The sequence below is a fragment of the Pelophylax lessonae genome (assembly GCF_965119305.1).
Source record: "Pelophylax lessonae genome assembly, chromosome: 3".
Taxonomy (NCBI): Eukaryota; Metazoa; Chordata; class Amphibia; order Anura; family Ranidae; genus Pelophylax; species Pelophylax lessonae.
The window spans coordinates 40,553,967-40,576,010 of record NC_138770.1 but is presented as its reverse complement, the minus strand read 5'-3'; the positions used below and the strand labels follow the sequence as shown (position 1 = coordinate 40,576,010).

At 44.3% G+C, this 22,044-nt stretch overlaps 1 protein-coding gene across 1 annotated transcript in view; it reads left to right on the top strand.

Annotated features, from left to right (window-relative positions):
* LOC309550292 (uncharacterized protein) overlaps positions 1-22,044 on the top strand; it is a 979,642-nt gene that overhangs the window by 505,460 nt on the left and 452,138 nt on the right. The window contains 1 exon segment of the mRNA XM_082250695.1: positions 16,092-17,189. Within this exon segment, the coding sequence (XP_082106821.1) occupies positions 16,092-17,189 (1,098 nt within the window).

Below are 22,044 nucleotides of genomic sequence, written 5' to 3'. Positions count from 1 at the left end.
CAAAAAATAGCATGGGGGAGGGCACTGCATAGGGAGCATGTACAGTATCTCACAAAAGTGAGTACACCCCTCACATTTTTGTAAACATTTTATTATATCTTTTCATGTGACAACACTGAAGAAATGACACTTTGCTACAATGTAAAGTAGTGAGTTGTATAACAGTGTAAATTTGCTGTCCCCTCAAAATAACTCAACACACAGCCATTAATGTCTAAACCTCTGGCAACAAAAGTGAGTACACAACTAAGTGGAAATGTGAAAATTGGGCCCAATTAGCCATTTTCCCTCCCCAGTGTCATGTGACTCGTTAGTGTTACAAGGTTGCAGGTGTGTTAAATTTGGTGTTATCACTCTCACTCTCTTATACTGGTCACTGGAAGTTCAACATGGCACCTCATGGCAAAGAACTCTCTGAGGATCTGAAAAAAAGAATTGTTGCGCTACATAAAGATGGCTTAGGCTATAAGAAGATTGCCAAGACCCTGAAACTGAGCTGCAGCACGGTGGCCAAGACCATACAGCAGTTTAACAGGACAGGTTCCTCTCAGAACAGGCCTCGCCATGGTCGACCAAAGAAGTTTAGTGCACATGCTCAGCGTCATATCCAGAGGTTGTCTTTGGGAAATAGATGTATGAGTGCTGCCAGCATTGCTGCAGAGGTTGAAGGGGTGGGGGGTCAGCCTGTCAGTGCTCAGACCATACGCCGCACACTGCATCAAATTAGTCTGCATGGCTGTCGTCCCATAAGGAAGCCTCTTCTAAAGATGATGCACAAGAAAGCCGGCAAACAGTTTGCTGAAGACAAGCAGACTAAGGACATGATTACTGTAACTATGTCCTGTGGTCTGAGGAGACCAAGATAAACCTATTTGGTTCAGATGGTGTCAAGCGTTTGAGACGGCAACCAGGTGAGGAGTACAAAGACAAGTGTGTCTTGCCTACAATAAAGCATGGTGGTGGGAGTGTCATGGTCTAGGACTGCATGAGTGCTGCTGGCAATGGGGAGCTACAGTTCATTGAGGGGAACCATGAGTGTCAACATGTACTGTGACATACTGAAACATAGCATGATACTATGAAACATAGCAAAAGACCCCAAACACACCTCCAAGACAACCACTGCCTTGCTAAAGAAGCTGAGGATCAGGGTGATGGCCAAGCATGTCTCCAGACCTAAACCCTATTGAGCATCTGTGGGGCATCCTCAAACAGAAGGTGGAGGAGCGCAAGGTCTCTAACGTCCACCAGCTCCGTGATGTCTTGGAGAAGTGGAAGAGGACTCCAGTGGCAACCTGTGAAGCTCTGGTGAACTCCATGCCCAAGAGGGTTAAGGAAGTGCTGGAAAATAATGGTGGCCACACAAAATATTGACACTTTGGGTCCAATTTGGACATTGTCACTTAGGGGTGTACTCACTTTTGTTGCCAGCGGTTTAGACATTAATGGCTGTGTGTTGAGTTATTTTGAGGGAACAGCAAATTTACACTGTTATACAAGCTGTACTCTCACTACTTTACATTGTAGCAAAGTGTCATTTCTTCAGTGTTGTCACATGAAAAGATAGAATAAAATATTTACAAAAATGTGAGGGGTGTACTCACTTTTGTGAGATACTGTACTAATGCAAACATTTAAAGGAAAATCAATTCAGCCAGGGGCAGTGGTTTCTTACAATGCTTAAAGTGAACCATTAAAAATGTCCAACTCCTTTAAAAAACCTGTTTGGGGGTCCTAATCCTGTCTGTGAAGGTACATCTCTGTGATGTACAGAAAATGCTGCAGCGGCACTGACATTTTTGTAAAAAAAAAAAAAAAACTCCACTCCAAGGGTCTGCTATGTATTTTGGGGGACAGGGGTCTTTGTGCTGTCCTTTTCTTTTTTTTTTTTTTTTTTTTTTTTTTTTTAAAGCTGGCAATTTAAACAGTGCCTTTTTTTTTTCCTTTTGCAATTGCACTCCCTCCCAAAATACATGCCAAACCCTGAGCCTAGTGGAGATTTTAGGAGGGCACATCAAGCAAAAAGAAAAAAAGGTCCCCCTAAAAATCTATACCAGACCCTCACTGAACATGCTGGCCAGGAAGGGGGGCGTCGGCAAACAACCATTGCTCAGTGGTTGAGGGGAATTTACAGAATCTGGATGCCCCCTTTTATAATAATGATTATGGAGTGCAAAGTACACAAAAAACTAGAAATAAAGAAACTAAATGTTTGACATATCCTTTATTAAGAAAAACAAATCCCCAAAAAACGGCCCTCGTAAATTAATCGCCAATCACAACGCATGCCCTCTGTTTTGCTGAAAAAAAGCCGAACAGACTTGACGAATCCAATGACAGTTCCCCGAATTGTCACCGGCCACATAAGGGAAGGGGCAGGGATAGTAGTGCCATCATTGACCTAAACCGGCCATGGCATATTTGAACAGTGACCATATTTGGGCAGTGATGTCACTGCTATCCTCGCCCCTTTGCCTAAAAAGGAGCTGAGATTCCCTACAATTTCAGTGGTCCCTAGGGAAAAAATCCAAGTTTGAGACCGCACTCAGGGTATATGATGAAGTCAAAAGGTTTCTTTATTCCTCATAAATAAAGTAGACAGACAGTGTACAAACAGACGTGTCGGGTTGACGCGCTTCACGATGCTAGAGATCGCTTACTCGTAATGTGGTTAGCATAGCAATAGCAGCATTGCATGCTATTATTAAGCTTAGGATCTACCAGAACCCCCGGATCCTTTTCTGCTATGGATTCCCCCAGTTCTACTCCCCCTAGTATGTATGATGCGTGCATATTCTTAGTCCTCAAGTACATAACTTTACATTTATCAACCTTAGACCTCATTTGCCACATAGTTGCCCAATAAATCAGTGCATTGAGGTGGACTTTAAGTTAGAGACATCCTGTAAGGAAGTTATTCCACTGCAAAGCTTGGTGTCATCTGCAAGGCTTAAATTGTACTTTTAATCCCAGACCCTACATCATTTATAAAGATATTAAAAAGTAAGGGTCCCAACACTGAACCTTGGGGTACACCACTGATAACCTTAGACCATTCAGAGTAAGAATCATTAACCACTACTCTCTGAATTCTATCTTTTAGCCAATTTTCTATCCAATTACAAACCGATCTTTCCAAGCCTGTAGACTTTACCTTACACATTAGCCGTGTGTGGGGAACTGTGTCAAACGCTTTTGCAAAATCCAAGTATACCACATCCACAGCCACCCCTCTCTCCAAGGTTTTACTTACCACCTCATAAAAAGAAATCAGGTTTGTTTGACAACTTCTGTCTTTCATAAATCAAGAACTCATCTATGTGGTCTTTTATTAAACTCTCCAGTATCTTCCCGACTGTAGAAGTTAAACTAACAGGTCTATAGTTACTTGGCAAAGACTTTGATCCCTTTTTAAATATAGGCACCACATTGGCCCTACGCAAATCCAGTGGTACTATTCCAGTCCTTAACGAGTCCCTAAAAATTAGAAACAAAGGCTTTGAAATGACAGAGCTCAATTATTTTAGGATGCGTGGGTGGATTCCATCTGGTCCAGGTGCTTTATCCACCCTTATTCTGTCTAAATATTTCTGGACCATATCACTTTATAGCCATTGTGGATCATTTGGGGCTGTGTCACTACCACCCCCATTATGGTCATGAGCTCCCCCATGCTCCTTTGTATACACAGAGCTGAAGAAAGTTCTTAATAAATGTGCCTTCTCTTTGTCCCCCTATTAATATATTTGAAGATTTGTTTGGGGGTTTGTCCTACTATCTTTTGCAATCTGTCGTTCATTTTGAATTTTTGTGTCCTTGATTTTCTTTTTACATGTTCTGTTATATTCTTTGTAACAATTAAACAATGATAGTGTTCCTTCATTTTTATATTTTTTTAAAATCTCTTTTCTTATTTATAGTTTTTTTTTTTACTTTGAGCGTGAGCCACATAGGTTTTAGTTTTAGCCTTTTAAACTTATTGCCCATGGGAACATAGTTTGCATTGAGGTCACATACAGTTTGTTTAGAAGAATTCCCATTTCTGTTCTGTGCTCATCGATGCCCATATTTCCTCCCAGTCTAAGTCCTGGAGAGCAGCCCTCATCCTTGGAAAGTTTGCTCTCTTAAAGTTAAGTGTTTTTATATTTCCTGTATGCGTTTGTTGTTTACAGCTAAAGCCTAGTACACACGCAACGATTATCGGTCGACCAATCGTCCCTCTTTTGTCCAGAGTGGTGTTTTGTTGTTGGTTGGAATGTGCCTAGACTGCACACAAATTTTCTCGCCCGACAAAATTCTACTTCAGAAGATATGTCATGTGTTGGTTTGCTTTCTTTGTGTTCTTTCTTCTCTGAGCATGCCGTCTTGCTCATTAGATTTTTCCCTGTCTAAATCTGTACTGACTGCATGAAAATTGGCCGTGTTTTGACGGTGGACAAAAATTTTAGAGCCTGCACACCAGATTTTTTTCGGCCGAAAAGTCAGAGTCAGTTATCAGAAGCATCATACTAAGAAGCAGAAAATCGGCAGATCGGTCGTCGGACGAAAATTCCCTGCCGATTTTCGACGCGTGTGTACGAGGCTTAACATTAAATGAAATCATGTTATGGTCACTGCTACCCAGATGTTCTTTTATATGAACATTATTAATAAGCTCTGCATGGTTTTAGATGACCAGGTCCAACAGAGCATCATTTCTAGTTGGGGCCTTGATAAACTGTACCATAAAATTAGTCTCTATTATCAGAAAAAGTATGCGAGAGACTCTAAAGAAGTTCAGTTATCCATACCAGTACCCTCAGAAAAATCTCATGAAATGGAGCCAGCAGCAGAGCAAGACCCTCACAGGCATCTATTGCACCAGCTCAACCATTGAGATAAGTAGGGGTTTCATTGGACAGTGCCTCTAGAGAGGATTCTGAGGATGTAGTCATGGTAGGCTTTGACTTCAACCTCATACAGGCATGTGTTAAGACTGTAAAGACAGGCCTTTCCATGGGAAGAAAAAGTAGATGCTCCAGCTAAAAAGAGGTTTTACAAGCATCTTAAGAAGAAGGCAATCACATTACATTTTTTAGTATTCAATAGGTTTTTATTAAGTTTAACAAAACAGGGAAATAGAAGAAAGGGGTAACATACAGAAAAGCACCACACAGCAGTGTGTGCAAGCCTACAAACATTGGCTCATTGATATCAAACAGTGCAACAGTGTAATACAGAAGGTCGTATAACTTTACTGCTTCAAAGGAGGCATTCTCTGAGTCTAGAAGACCAACTATACCATTTAGCGGACAGGCGAGCAGAGGCACCGCCCCCCACCACAGACATCCCAACAGGGTTCAAACTGTGTCTGCGGCAGGGCACAGCCCCCCCCCCCCCAGCACCGACCACCCCACACACCCCACCCACCCCACCCACCAAAAGAACTAGTATGAAAACATTACCAATAGATATGGCGTGCTTAGTAACAAGGTAACAGACTCGTGGCCACCACTCAAGGGGCCGAAAAGGCTAACACATTACATTTTTTAGACAAGATTAAAGATCTGGTGTGGGAGGATTGAAGAACAGTTGATTAGAAGTATACTACATAATGGTCTACACAAATTCTCCCCACTAAAATAATCTGAGGTCCAACACCTTAACTCTGCTCTGCTGGTTGGTGTTTGATTTATACAACTTGTCAGACATGCCAGATCCACCTAATTTCAGCCTATTGTCTGGTAATAGCATTGACAGCTGTGGTGAAGACCCTTAATGTTTGAATTGAGAGCATGCAAGCCACAGTAGGGGCTGACCAAGATAAAGAGGGCATTATCTCACCACGAGAGGAATAAAATCTCTCCTCAGGCTACATTGGGAAAGCAGCAATAGATGTAATCAGGACCACTGCCAAATCCATCTGGTTACAGCAAAGAGTGCACTGTGGGCTTTGCCCATGGATGATAGACTCTGTCCAAGCAAGGTGCAGAAAACCATATGAAGGCCAGTCAGTGGGAAGTTGGGGCACATACAAGATAGACTACAGTTCTTCTCAAACAGAAGATTTCAACCACCCCAGGTGCTTTTAGAATGCCCAAGGGAGGCAAAATACTAAAGACCAGGGAGAAAATTCAGAAGATTGTGACATTCATCACATCATCCTTGCCCAATGTAAGACTTCAATGCAGAGTCTTTGAGGGCATGTCTATCCAACCCTGTACAGTTGGATCTTGATTGTTCTACTTTTACCAGATTTTGTTACATTTTTTTTACAAATGCTTGGATCCTGCAGCCAGTTCATCAGGACAGCTGCTAGTTCTGTGCATGGTCCAGTTTCCAGCTGGTTTTTGCTGCAGCACCTATTACTTTAAGGCCTATTCCAGGAATGTGTGTCATGGGGACATCAACAATTACCAGTGAGATAAAATAAGTCCTCTTGTTAGTGTTATTGGGATAAAATAAGCCCCAGCATTGCATTGGTGTCAGTGGGGTAAAAAAGTATGGTTGTAAGTATCAGTGGGATAAAATAAGCCCTATTATTGGCGTCAGTGAGAACAAAGCCTAACCGTAGCCCAGCTTTTGTGGTCAGCCTCTCTGCTGATGTCGGAGTTATACTTTCACTGCCAGAAATGAGATTACTGCTCTGGTATAATTGCGGTATCTGGTGATGGAACCCAGAGAGTATTTCAGCAGTCATCATCTCATAGCCACTCTGCACAGCATCTGGGAACCGGCAGGATGAGGACACGATAGGACAGTAGCCCATATTCTGGGACTGTTCTGAGGATCTGGGACACAACGACAAGGCTGTATTCACACTATCAAAACTTTCTCAGGACTGCAGTTCCTTTGGGCTCCACAAGGTGGTGATCTCACCTATACCGTGACAAGAAGTCTCTATGGAAGACAGGAAGTGATGTCAAACACAGACAGGAAGTGATGTCAGGTATAAAGTTCCATGTTGGCCGAAGTAGAGAGGGGACATTGCTGGAAGTGGCAGCAGAGGAGGTAATAAGATCTTTTTATATTTAAATAAACCTTCATTAGTGTCACACATCCGCACTCTAAGGGCTCTTTCCCACAGGCGGACCGTTTAGATCTGCCTGTCCGTTTTTTTGGCGGATCAGAACGGTCCCGCCATGCATCCCTATGGGGTATCGAATGTCAGCGGAGACATGTCCGCTGACATCCGATCCGTCAAATCTGGACGGATGGAAACCTTATTTTCCATCCGTCCAGTGGATCGGATGGGATTGTATGAGAACGGACAGACAGTCCGTTCCCATCCGATTTCCCCCATAGAGATGCATGGGGACCGGACAGCTGTGTCCCCGCACACAGCGCAGAGACACAGCTGTCATCCTCCTGCTCAGCGGTGGATCCATCCCCCGCTGAGAAAAACGGACTCCGTCCGATGGACAGAGTGTGTAAAAGGGGCCTCATAGTGTTAATAAAGTAAACAATAATTTAATATTTAATTACACTGTTCTCACAATTAGGTCCCATAAAGGAGGATCTTAACCACTTCAATACCGGCACTTTCACCCCCTTCCTGCCCAGGCCAGCTTTCAGCGCTATTACACTTTGAATGACAATTGCGCAGTCATGCAACACTGTACCCAAATACATTTTTTATCATTTTTTTTACACTAATAGCATACCTCCCAACTTTTTGAGATGGGAATGAGGGACACCTATTAGTAAAAGTATGTAGGCATAGGACACACCCACTGCTACGCCCTCTTAAAGGAGAATTATGCAAAAAAATGTATTAGTTAAGCCCACAAGTGCTTTTTTTACCACTACTATTCTTTTATATTGGCTTTTGAAATAAACAAATGCAGCAATTTAGAAATGGGATGAAAGGTCTGGGGAAACTGGGAAACACTTTTTGAAAGATAAATACTGCATTTTATATACAACTATATAGATCAGACCAAAATGAGGGAGGAATGAAGAGGGACATTGTTCCAAATCAGGGACAGTCCCTCGAAATCAGGGAGAGTTGGGAGCTATGTAATAGAGCTTTCTTTTGGGGGTATTTGGGGGTGAAAAAACGAAAAAAAGACCAAAAATTTTGAAGAAAAACCAACACTTTTTTCAGTTTTTGAATAAAATTTAGCAAATAAGTAATTTTTCTCCTTCACTGATGTGCGCTGATGAAGCCGCACTGATGAGGCGGCACTGATGGGCACCGATAGGCTGCACTGATGAGGCTGCACTGATAATCCGGGCACTGATTATCTGTGTACATGTCTTCGTCATACTTGCTGGTTACCGGTTCTCCTCTAAAAAGAATGCTTATTACCGGCAAGTGTGTTTACATGTGATCAGCTTTGATTGGGCACAGCTGATCACGTGGTAAAGGACCACTATGACTGGCCCTTTATCACGATCTGTGATCAGCCACGTCCGAAAGGACACAGCGACCACAGAGTGTGCCGCAGGGAGCGTGGCACTGATAACCATGGCACAAATGATCAGTGCCCTAATTATCTTTGAACATGTCCCCGTCATACTTGCCGGTTACCGGCTCTTCCTTTATGCTGTGACAGCGCGTGAGGAAAGGAATGCTGATAACCAGCAAACGTGTGTACATGTGATCAGGTGTGATTGGGCACAGCTGATCACATGGTAAAGGGCCGCTATGACCTGCTCTTTAACACCATCTGAGATCAGCCACGTCCGAAGGACACAGCGACCACAGAGTGTGCCGTGGGGAGCGTGGCACTGATTTGGCAGCACTGATAACCATGGCACTAATGATCAGTGCCTCTGATTATCTTTGTACATGTCCCTGTCCTACTTGCCGGTGTACATGTCCCTGTCCTACTTGCCGGTTACCGGCTCTCTTTTCATGCTGTGACAGCGTGTGAGGAAAGGAATACTGATAACCAGCAAATGTGTTTTACATGTGATCAGGTGTGATTGGGCACAGCTGATCACATGGTAAAGGGCCACTATGACTGGCCCTTTACCACGATCTGTGATCAGCCACATCCGAAGGACACAGCTACCACAGAGTGTGCCGCGGGGGGCTTGGCACTGATAACCATGGCACTAATGATCAGTGCCCTGATTATCTTTGTACATGTCCCCCGTCATACTTGCCGGTTACCGGATCTCCTCTCATGCTGTGACAGCGCGTGAGGAAAGGAATGCTGACAACCAGCAAATGTGTTTACATGTGATCAGCTGTGATTGGGCACAGCTGATCACATGGTAAAGGGCTGCTGTGATTGGCCCTTAACCACAATCTGTGATCAGCTGTGTGCAAAGGACACAGCGATCACAGTGCACGCTGAAGGCATGCCCCAAAGCCCTCCCTGAACAAACAGAGCCACACTGTAGCAGTCTTTCGGGTATAGTGCAGGTCTGAAGTGGTTAAAATGTGCCACAAATTCAATCCCTGTAAAATGTTCTAATACTGTCTCCCAGAAAAAAAGTGTTCACAGTAAGTCCTTTTGAGCATAAATACGAATCAATAATTCCACTTCAATCCACGCTGTCATCTCGTGAAGGCACTATAAGATGTGGTCCCACCTTTTGTTATATGACCTTCAACCCTTTTTCTGGATTTTTGGCAGTGGCTTCAAGGGGTATTACATGCACTCCCGGTGGCTGCAGCCCCCCCCCCTCCAGAAGTGTGTGTTTATCTGACAAACCAGCTGTCAGATGGAAGTGATCCAGTGACTCTACAGCTACCAAATCGCTTGCATCCACCCACCTTACTGTTGGTCCTAACCCATCAGGACTGGTATGGCGGGGCCACTGGGTAGAGGGAAGGGAGATTAGTAAATGTCAGTTCGTTGATCTCCCCTTCCTGTTAATGACCAAGAAGCGACATGTAAAATGATCTGCACTTTATTAGGTTCATCGAGACAGGTGAGACATCGGGGATCATTTTAGACATGAATGCATCCAACAAGCTATTAAAGGTGAAAAATGTACTGTAATTAGGGGCAGGTCATTCATTTTAAATGGGTGTGGTTATATCATTAACCCAGCCTTTCAACCTTTTCAACACAGAGGAACCCTTGTAAAACTTTCCGGTCTCAGGGAACTCCTGCTAAAGATTACTAGATCTACAACTCATGATACGTTAGTTAGATGGTCCGTGGAGGAATGCTACTTACGGTCCGTGGAGGAATGCTCCTTACACTTGAAGGGCATTGAGAAGAATTACCCCCCTTACAGATAGCTAAAAAAAACAATGCTGTCGGTGGGAACTTATCTTAGACCAGTCTCTGGAGGAACTTTCAGATTCCATGAAACCCTGGTTGAGGTATTCTGCAGGCAGTCCAGAAGTCTGGGTATAGACAGGTGCAGTCTGCTGTCTAAACTGCAGGTGTCACTCAACCAACCTACAACGGCAATGCAGCAGGGACAGGGTTCCTCTATGGTTTCCTGAGTCAGCAGCCATCTAATTGGATGCTGGCCGCCCATGTGACTCAGGCAGTCATTTTGGGTGTGACAGAGTCTATTTAAGACCCTGGCCCCTCGGCTTGGCACATTTATGCAAGTGGGTAGAGTAGAGAAAGGTATCCCATCTTTAAGGGACAGTACTAGCGATAGGGAAAGGTGCCTGATGAGAAGGGAAAGTGTAGGGTTGCATCTCCCTGGATACCTTCCTGATTAGGCATGAGATGGCCAGGCCACATTCTGTCCCCTATCAATAGATGCTGTTGGTTTGCCTTGAATCTACTTCTTCATGTTATCGGAACTGTAAGTGTCCCCGGTTGGGTAGCTGTCCCACCAGGTTTGTTGTAAACTGTTGCTGTATTGCTTCAACAAAAGTTTTCCATTGCACCTGACTGTGTGAATTATTGCAGCCACAGCACGCTGCACTCCACCTACATGGGGATTTGAAATCCCTGCTTTTTTCCATGCAGCACTTTTGGTACAGATCAGATCAATTCTGATTGGTGACTCAACTGTCACCTATCTACCTCCTGGATATCCCCTGCACTGCAGCCCCTCTACTTATTTCCCTCAATACCCCTCACACTGTGACCCCTTTACCCATTCCCCACACCAATACTCCCCACTACTGTGACCCCTCTACCCATTCCCCATACCGATACTCCCCTCTACTGTGACCTCTCTACCCATTCCACATACAGATACTCCCCTCTACTGTGACCCCTCTACCCATTCCCCATACCGATACTCCCCTCTACTGTGACCTCTCTACCCATTCCACATACCGATACTCCCCTCTACTGTGACCCCTCTACCCATTCCCCATACTGATACTCCCCTCTACTGTGACCCCTCTACCCATCCCCCACACCAATACTCCCCTCTACTGTGACCCCCTCTACCCATCCCCCACACCAATACTCCCATCTACTGTGACCCCTCTACCTATTTCCCATACCGATACTCCCCTCTACTGTGACCTCTCTACCCATTCCACATACCGATACTCCCCTCTACTGTGACCCCTCTACCCATTCCCCACACCGATACTCCCCTCTACTGTGACCCCACTACCCATTCCCCATACCGATACTCCCCTCTACTGTGACCCCTTTACCAATTCCCCACTCCGATACTCCCCTCTACCCATTTCCCACACTGATACTCCCCTCTACTGTGATCCCTCTACCCATTCCCCACACCAATACTTCCCTCTACTGTGACCCCTCTACCCATTCCCCACACCAATACTTCTTGTGACCCTTCTACCCATTCCCCCCACAATACCCCCCTCTACTGTGACCCCTCTACTACCCATTCCCCCACCAATACCCCCCTCTACTGTGACCCCTCTACCCATTCCCCATACCAATACTCCCCTTACTGCGACCCTTCTACCCATTCCCCACACCAATACTCCCCTCTACCCATTCCTCGTACCGATATCCCCCTCTACTGCGACCCCTCTACCCATTCCCCACACCAAAACTCCCTTCTACTGTGACTCCTCTACCCATTCCCCACACAGATACCCCCTGCACAGTGACACCTCTACCCATTCCCTGAATAAACCCTGCACTGAGATCCCTCTACCCATTCCCTCCCAAAACCACCCGTAATGTGACTCCTCTATCATCCCCCCTCCCCCCCAAAACCCTCTGCAGTGAAACACCTCTACCCTTCCCCCCCCCAATTCCCCTTGCACTGAGACCCCTCTACCCATTCTCCGTTAATACCCCCTGCACTGTGACCTCCCTATGCCTCTGATACCTCTAATACTATGACCACCCAAGATACCCCCAATCACTGTGACCACCTACACACTCAGCATTGCTAGCCCCTATTTACCCCAGATTCCCCCTCAGCACTGTTTCCCCCAAACACCCTTGATACTCCCCCCCCCCCCCCCGCACTGTTATCCCATGAATACAAAACCCCAAATTTTAATGTAGATACAGTGCAATTGAACTTTTGACTACAGTATGTGCCCCCCTCCAGTACTGTAATAAGGACTCTTCCCTGGACCTGCCTAGGTAGCAATGTCATGCAGGCAGAAGGCAGTGTGGAAAAGAAGCGGGGGGATAGCCAACACCTATCAGCAGAAGTAGAGCTCCTCTGGACTCTCATTCAGGGGTATCTCAAGCCCAGCAGCTTCCACAGCCCACACACAGTGTGCGCCCTGCTGTGGGAACAACGTGAGTGGGGCAAGGGTGGTGTCTGTGCTGGCTGGTATGCTGCCCTAATGTGGGTCAATAGGGCAAAAAGGGAGTGTGTTCGCTGCAGAGACACTGAGTGGGAAGATGGGAAGAGCCTTGTTGCAGAGCGAAGGAGACTGAATGCAATACTGTCAGGGCCCTGATCCAGGGACACATTACGGGAAACAGATATTGCGGGACACCTGTCTGAAACTAGGACTGTCTCAGCAAATCAAGGACCAGACCAGAGTCTTTGTCAAGTGGAAGAGTGGAATTGATAAATAATTTGACAGCGTCTCCACCCAGGACAGGGTATTTGTGAGCAGAGGGGGTTCTCTTTTTGAGAAATTAAGGAGCAGAGGATCTACTGCACCCAGTATATAACAATAACGATAAGTCTATAGATACAAACCAGTATAAAAATAATGCAAACTTTACAGTATATAATAAGTGTTAGTAATAGCACAGTCACCCAATCTATGCACATGTAACATTAGTAAAACAAGCCCAATGGGAGGCCTTGTGAACAGTGCACATATGCTATACCCGGATATATAAATATTAAGCAAAGAGAAGTATCAGCAAAGTCCAGTTGCAAGAGCCCCTGGGAGATGATCGCAGATGCAATCTACATTCTGGCTTTGAAAATCTAAAAACTGGGCTAGTGGTGAGTCAACGATCCTCTGAACTGCACTCAACCAGCTTGGGACGCATCTACTAACTGAAAGGTTTGTGGTGTGATGCCGGACCTCAGTGTCTGCCCATTTCCTCTGCTTCTCAACCCCTAACAGTTTCTAATCTGCCATACATTGGGACCTCTAGCTGCCCATGGGCCATCAGATGCCTAATCTGGCTCTACCCTAAGCTGTTTACTGAGCCCTGAGCTAAGGCTAGCTAGGGAATCTCAGACCAGAAGGAACAGCAGTTAACTAAAGTAACAGGAGCTCCAAATAAACTCTATTTTAAATAAATTAAATTCACTTAATAATATACTGCAAGGTGACCACTACGCTATCTGGTATTGTGCATGTGAGATAATAACAATAGGACACAAACACTTTGGTCACCAGAGTTTAGATGCATACAGAAGCTGCTACAGTTAAACTGTTAAAACACAAGGACACTTGCCTAATAGTCTCTTACTCTCCTCTGGATGAAATACAGCAGCAGCAGCTCCTGTAAGGAAGGCAATGCGGTCAAATTCAGAATTCAGTTTCTTCTTTTTGGAAATCTCTTTTTAAAAAATATCATAGTCCTCTAATTTGGGGTTTCTGATTCCACTAGAAGGGACAGAACGAACCAACTAATAACAAATGATCTCTGTAATATTTACCAAGCAACAGCTACAGTATTTACAAATACAGACACTAGAGGGTAACAGCTTCTCATACCTGTTCCAATTCCCACGGAGGGCAGCTCATCTATTAACCCATTACATCTCATCCTAATATTGTACAACCAATACAGTCCAGATAATTCTCTGTCTACAGAAAACCTGAATAGATCCCATGACCAAATCAATGAGGATGGAGGAGGATCGGAGTCACATGACTGAGAGGATACTAAACCTCACCGTGGAGATCATCTACCTGCTAATTGGAGAGGTGAGGAGGATTCTGGGAGGTCACATGATATCACTCTTATCTCTATTAATAAAACACCGACCTGACCGGAGAGGTGAGGAGGATTCTGGGAGGTCACATGACATCACTTTTATCTCTATTAATAAAACACAGACCTGACCGGAGAGGTGAGGAGGATTCTGGGAGGTCACATGACATCACTCTTATCGCTATTAATAAAACACAGACCTGACCGGAGAGGTGAGGAGGATTCCAGGAATGTGACATAATATTACTATTTTTGCTTGAATATAGAGTTTCCCTCTTGTAAAGTCTGGAGATCATACGACCATCACAGTGCCTCCATGTGACTCCCTAAAACCTGAGGGACACAACATGCAGAAGATTCTAGAAGTCACCAAGAAGATGATGGAGCTGCTGACAGGAGAGGTGAGCGGTGCTGGGAATTCTGGGACATTATCCAGTAACAGACAAGGGATGTGTCTGGATGGTGACTGTATCATTGTGTGTGTCAGGTTCCTATAAGGTGTCAGGATGTCACTGTCTATTTCTCCATGGAGGAGTGGGAGTATTTAGAAGGACACAAGGATCTCTACAAGGACGTCATGATGGAGAATCAGCCGCCCCTCACATCACCGGGTAAGAGGAGACTTTATTGTAAAGGAGAGCGCAGTACGGAGGGTCCACCTAGATCCCCCATCATCTGATAAACACATAGAAACAATGTATTCAGTGTGTGTGTGTGTGTGTGTTTCCTACAGATGGATCCAGTAATGGGAACCCACCAGAGAGATGTCCCCGTCCTCTGTATTCCCAGGATTCCACACAGGAAGGTCACAACATCCCTCACCATCATCAGGTGGGTGGAGTTGAGGGTCTGGAACATAAAGGGATTGAACACTCTGACATGTGGAGACGTTGTGTGGACTCTACAAGATGATATTTTCTATGTGATCTCACATCATAAATACTTCTATATTACAGATGTTGTTTTCTGCCATTCTGTTGGTTTAGGGTGAAGATCTGATGGACATGAAAGTGGAGGGGGAAGTAAAAGAGAAGTATGTGAGGGATGATCAGCAGTCTTTGGAAAAGGATGGAATAACGGGGACATTCAAGGGGGAGGACACTCCTACAGAGATCAGCACAGGTGAATCATAATATATTCTTCTGTCATCTCTGCTCTGTTACTCCACACTGATTGGCCCAGAGTAGGGCGGGAGATGTGGGATATTAGCCAATAATAGGTTGATAATAGTCACTGATACCCATCTTGCACATTAAATCCTCTTCTCTCTCAGATAAACCCCCTTCTCTGTGCTGCAGACACAATGTATAATTTATGTAGGTTCTGGGGTTCATCTGGCAGTATTAAATTGTGTTGTTCTCCTAGTTACAGAAGCACAGATATATTAACATAGAATGTGCCTTGGTCCCTCTTCTTTAAGCAGACTTATAGCTAAAGGTTACCATAAAACTCTATTTACAATTTTGTTGGGATGAAAATGAAGATGGAATATAGAAAATGAAACCTCTCTTCAGAAGAAACTACTCTTCCAAACACCCTCCAGTGCTGCATTTTACCCGAAGCTTAGGCCTATGGTAACTTTTTCTATGGTAAAGGTTCTACAAGGCTGAAGTTTGAGCTTGTTTATCAGAGATCACATAACGCAGTGCCTGGTCGTGTGAAGAGCATACACCACTCAGTCCCCATGGGTTCCTGCTCTCAAGGCTACTTACATTTAGGAGAGATCAGATAGGAGGACCAAAGACCCTTTAACTGAAGGAGGGGAGGGTCCCAGCTTATTTGGACATCCACAGATGACATCTGCTTACTCATATCTGCCTTTACCAGATAGAATCTTTATTTTGATACTGTATATAACGATTATGTTTTTATATTTTCCAGGACACGCCATCGAGAAACCCTCAAAGGATCGTCTCACTTTATCTCCAGGTTGTAAAATGGAAGATGAGGACATCACAAGAGATTGTGCAGGAGAAAAGACAATGAGCTCACCTATGGATGGTGGACTTCACAGTGTGGATAGACCATTGAATGCATCTGACTCTGAGCAACCTCGTACTGTGGGGGATCGTACCGGAATTCAGGGGGAGGAGACATTTTCCTGTCCTGAATTTGGGGAAAGTTTTAGCTCTGAATTAAGTCTTACTGTACATCAGAGATCTCACATGGGGGAGAAGGTTCATTCCTGTTCTGAGTGTGGAAAATGTTTTTCAAAGAATTCAGAATTGGTTAAACATCAAAGATATCACACAGGTGAAAAGCCTTATTCCTGCCTAGAGTGCGGGAAATGTTTTGCAGACACATCCGGTCTTTGCAGACACCTGAGGATTCACACGGGGGAGAAGCCGTATTCCTGTCCTGAGTGTGGGAAATGTTTTTCACGGAAATCAGACCTTGTTAAACATCAGAGATACCACACAGGCGAGAAGCCTTATTCCTGCTCTGAGTGCAGGAAATATTTTTCAGAGATTTCTGCTCTTCACAAACATCAGATGATTCACACAGGGGAGAAGCCGTTCTCCTGTACATTATGTGGGAAGTGTTTTTCTCAAAAAGCAGACCTTCTAACACATCAAAGATCTCACACAGGCGAGAAGCCATATTCCTGCCCTGAGTGCGGGAAATGTTTTTCAGAGAAATCAAATCTTTACAGACATCAGAAGATTCATACTGGGGAGAAACCGCATTCCTGCCCTGAGTGCGGGAAATGTTTTTCACAGAACTCAAACCTTGTTGTACATCGAAGATCTCACAAACCGAAGGAGCTGTATTCCTGCTCTGAGTGTGGGAAATGTTTTTCACAGTTGTCTAGTCTTAACAATCATCAGAAGTCTCACAGGGAGAAGAAGCTGTATCCCTGTTGTGAGTGCGGGAAATGTTTTCAACAGAAAGCAGACCTTTTTAGACATCAAAGATCTCACACAGGTGAGAAGCCTTATTCCTGCCCTGAGTGCGGGAAATTTTTTTCAGAGAAGTCCAGTCTTTGCAGACATCAGAGAATTCACACAGGGGAGAAGCCGTATTCCTGTCCTGAGTGCGTGAAATGTTTTTCACAGAACTCAGACCTTGTTAGACATCACAGATCTCACACTGTAGAAGCCGTATACCAGCCCTGACAAATGTCCAGCGTTACTGTACATCCGGTGTGCCACACAAAAGAAAAGCTGTTTTCCTGCCCTTAGTGTGATTAATGTAATCTACTAAAATCAGGACTTGTCACACATCAGAGATCTTGCTGAGTGAAGAAGCTGCAATCCTGTCTTTAGTGTGGAAATATTATCAACTGAAATAAGAACTTGTCACACGTCAGAGATCTCATACAGGGGAGAAGCCATATTCCTGTCCTAAGTGTGGAAAACATTATACATGGAAATCAAACTTTGTTATACATCAAGGCCATATTTCTGTCCTGAGTGTAGAAAATATTTTTCTTGATAACTCCATGGTATACACATGGGTTGACTCTGCTCTCTGATTAGAGATGGGCTTGGGCTTGTATGAGTCACCACCAGGAAGCCGACACTGCACTCCGCTAATCCCATGCACCAAGACATTTCCCGATCTGTGCAGCTGCTGATTGGAAAATGTCTCACTGTTACGTACCTGATAGGAGACTAAATTGATGAGGTCAGCCTCTCATATCTCCCACTGAACATGAGACAGAGGGTGCCGAGGGACATGAGTGCCTATGGGTGTTGATTGCAGAACCTGCAGCAGGGAATGCGACTCCAAGGAGGCTGTGGAACCAGAGGAGCATGAACAGCAGTAGTGTGCAGAGGACTGGTCCAGACTAAAGGGGTACTCTGCTTACACTGATGGTTCAGGATAGGCAGCTTGTCAGGACTCTGGAGGCTGGAACTTACAGTGCTGTACAGAGCTGGTGCAGCAGACAGGCAGGCAAGCAATCAAGTAGTACCGGAAGCCAGGATCAAAGGCAGAAGCAGGGTCTCTGGAATAGCCAGGGTCATCAACAGGCGGGCAGCAATGTACCAAGTCATGAGCAGAGCCAGAGTCGGGAACAAAGACGGGTCAAGGGTAAATGACAGGATAGAAGCAGAATCCAGGATCAAGTCAGTAACAGGGAGAACATGCAGGATCAATCAGGGCACAGCTGAAGATCAGTGAGCAAAGGATATGGGAATGAGCTCCCATTAAATAGCCCCTCTGGCGCCAACAGGGATTGTGCGCATTCGCGATCGCTAATTCATGCGCGCGTCTGTTAGCCGTTCTTTGGGAAATACCATGCGCATACGCATATCTATGCGCCACACGTCTCACAGGAATTCCCTCATAGTCACTGCCTGTGATAGCGGAGTGCAGTGTCGGCTTCCTGGCGGGATCGGGTACGTGGGACTCGAACACGCTGGAGCCCATCTCTATCTCTGATCAATCCCTCCAGAACAGAATAAAGAAAATGGAATCCCACCCTACCAAGAGTGTTCCTTTTTGTATTATGTTTCTAGGAGAAGGTGATATGCCATGTGTAGGGATTAGCTTTCAGTCTGAATTTTGATTGTTTTGGAGGTCCAAAAAATGGTCAAACTAAATTGCGGTTTAGTGGAGTAGAACCTCTAGAAACACTACCGCTGCTGGATGGAAGATGGAAGAAAATCATCTCTTCAGCGTGTAGAGAGCATCTGGATTGATGTGGATCTACTTTGCTGGACAACCTGATTGGTGATGCATTAATGTTGTGGGACTCTTGTTTGGGTTTTGTCAAAACACATCATGTGTCTAACATTTGCTTTTGTTTAAAAAAGATTAGGGTACTATGCACCCCTTACACATTTACATAGTGGGCTGGAATCTACAAGGCCCCCAGATACCAGTAGGTCCTGCACCCGCAGCCCCCAACAACCACCGGGCCAGGATTGTGGGGTAGAGGCTGTAGCGGAGTAGCAGTATGATCCACGATATCTCCACTGGTAGTCATGCAGAGCATACAATAATCCTGGTAGCATATAATATCCCCAAACCTCCAAGAACCAGACGGCACATGGCTTGAAGGTCAACTAACTCTTTTCTTCACAGGACTTTCATTTTAAACATGATACTTATACGGGGTCTCCACAGAGGGACAGCAGGGGTTTCCAATGCACATTCAGGATCCAGCAGCTAACAAAAGAAAGATTCTTATACGGGGTCTCCACAGAGGGACAGCAGGGCTTTCCAATACACATTCCTGAGCCAGCAGCTAACACAATACAAAATCCTACAGGTACTGCACGGGTTACGTTTCCACATAAAATACACACATAATACAGTTGGACAATCATTCCTGACAGAATACTCTGTAAGTGGCGATGCTTGCCACAGAGGCCCTTGTGTTCATCAACATGGGAACAATGTACTTTGTAGTGGGGGTCTCCAAAGTATATTCACCAAATTGAGGGACATGTGAACTGGTATGGTTTGGACTGAGATTGTACCCTTGTCACCCTTACCTGGCCAACCAGGTTGCATGCTGTGATAAAGGTAAGGTATGGAATTTGAGAAGCACCCAATGCTTTTTTTGTGTGTGTAGGGCCACTCTTGATATCAAAAATATTGGTCCAGTATGTATATTGAGGAAGAAGCCCATACCATGACACTGCCAGGTACTATGTGATTGCTGTGACTAATCACAGCAGATCACGACAATTGTACACAATAGATGGCTTCTATCACTGCCATTCATTGTGTACAATTGTGTTGCTTGCTGTGATTGGTCACAGTGATTACATGGTACAGACATGACTAATCACAGCCCATCTGTACCATGTAATTAGCTGTGGCCAATCAAAGCTAATCACAATAGTACAAACCCAAATCCAAAAAAGTTGGGACACTGTACAAATTGTGAGTAAAAAAGGAATGAACTAATTTTACAAATCTCATAAACTTATATTATATTCACAATATAATATAGATAACATATCAAATGTTGAAAGTGAGACATTTTGAAATGTCATGCCAAATATTGGCTCATTTTGGATTTCATGAGAGCTACACATTCCAAAAAAGTTGGGACAGGTAGCAATAAGAGGCCGGAAAAGTTAAATGTACATATAAGGAACAGCTGGAGGACAAATTTGCAACTTATTAGGTCAATTGCCAACATGATTGGGTATAAAAGAGCCTCTCAGAGTGGCAGTGTCTCTCAGAAGTCAAGATGTGCAGAGGATCACCAATTCCCCCAATGCTGCGGCGAAAAATAGTGGAGCAATATCAGAAAGGAGTTTCTCAGAGAAAAATTTGAAAGAGTTTGGAGTTATCATCATCTACAGTACATAATATCATCCAAAGATTCAGAGAATCTGGAACAATCTCTGTGCGTAAGGGTCAAGGTTGGAAAACCATACTGGATGGCGGTGATCTTCAGGCCCTTAGACGGCACTGCATCACATACAGGAATGCTACTGTAATGGAAATCACAACATGGGCTCACAAATTCTTCCAGAAAACATTGTCGGTGAACACAATCCACCGTGCCATTCGCCGTTGCCATCTAAAACTCTATAGACCAAAAAAGAAGCCATATCTAAACATGATCCAGAAGCGCAGGCGTTTTCTCTGGGCCAAGGCTCATTTAAAATGGACTGTGGCAAAGTGGAAAACTGTTCTGTGGTCAGACGAATCAAAATTTGAAGTTCTTTTTGGAAAACTGGGACGCCATGTCATCCGGACTAAAGAGGACAAGGACAACCCAAGTTGTTATCAGCGCTCAGTTCAGAAGCCTGCATCTCTGATGGTATGGGGTTGCATGAGTGCGTGTGGCATGGGCAGCTTACACATCTGGAAAGGCACCATCAATGCTGAAAGGTATATCCAAGTTCTAGAACAACATATGCTCCTATCCAGACGTCGTCTCTTTCAGGGAAGACCTTGCGTTTTCCAACATGACAATGCCAGACCACATACTGCATCATTTAGAACATCATGACTGCGTAGAAGAAGGATCCGGGTGCTGAAATGGCCAGCCTGCAGTCCAGATCTTTCACCCATAGAAAACATTTGGCGCATCATAAAGAGGAAGATGCGACAAAGAGGACCTAAGACAGTTGAGCAACTAGAAGCCTGTATTAGACAAGAATGGGACAACATTCCTATTCCTAAACTTGAGCAACTTGTCTCCTCAGTCCCCAGACATTTGCAGACTGTTATAAAAAGAAGAGGGGAGGCCACACAGTGGTAAACATGGCCTTGTCCCAACTTTTTTGAGATGTGTTGATGCCATGAAATTTAATATCAACTTATTTTTCCCTTAAAATGATACATTTTCTCAGTTTAAACATTTGATATGTCATCTATGTTGTATTCTGAATAAAATATTGAAATTTGAAATTTCCACATCATTGCTTTCTGTTTTTATTCACAATTAGTAACGTGTTCCAACTTTTTTGGAATCGGGTTTGTAAATACTAAATAGTTTTCATTCAGGAAAAATGGTTGCTTATCACTCCAATCACGATTACCTCCCTAGAGTAAGACAGTGTTACTACGGTAACACTGAATTGCTCTAATCACAGTTAAAACCTGTAAAAAATAATTGTAAAAAAAGAAAATAAATGTGATAAAAATAAAAAAATATTGTAAACTGAAATTATTATTTTTTTTTACATGCTGTCACCATTCAATGTCCCTGATCACCGCCACGCCACTCCCTGCATGTTGCTTGCTCCAAACAATAACTGGGAAGGGCTGTTCATAGACTCAGGGACAGATTCAGGGAACATTTATGGGATATAAAGAATAATAAATCTACTAATGTTGCTCGTCATTTTAATTCTATGCATAATGGAGATCTGTCCCTGTTTCAGGTTCAGGTCATAGAAAAAGTAAAAACACCACAGAT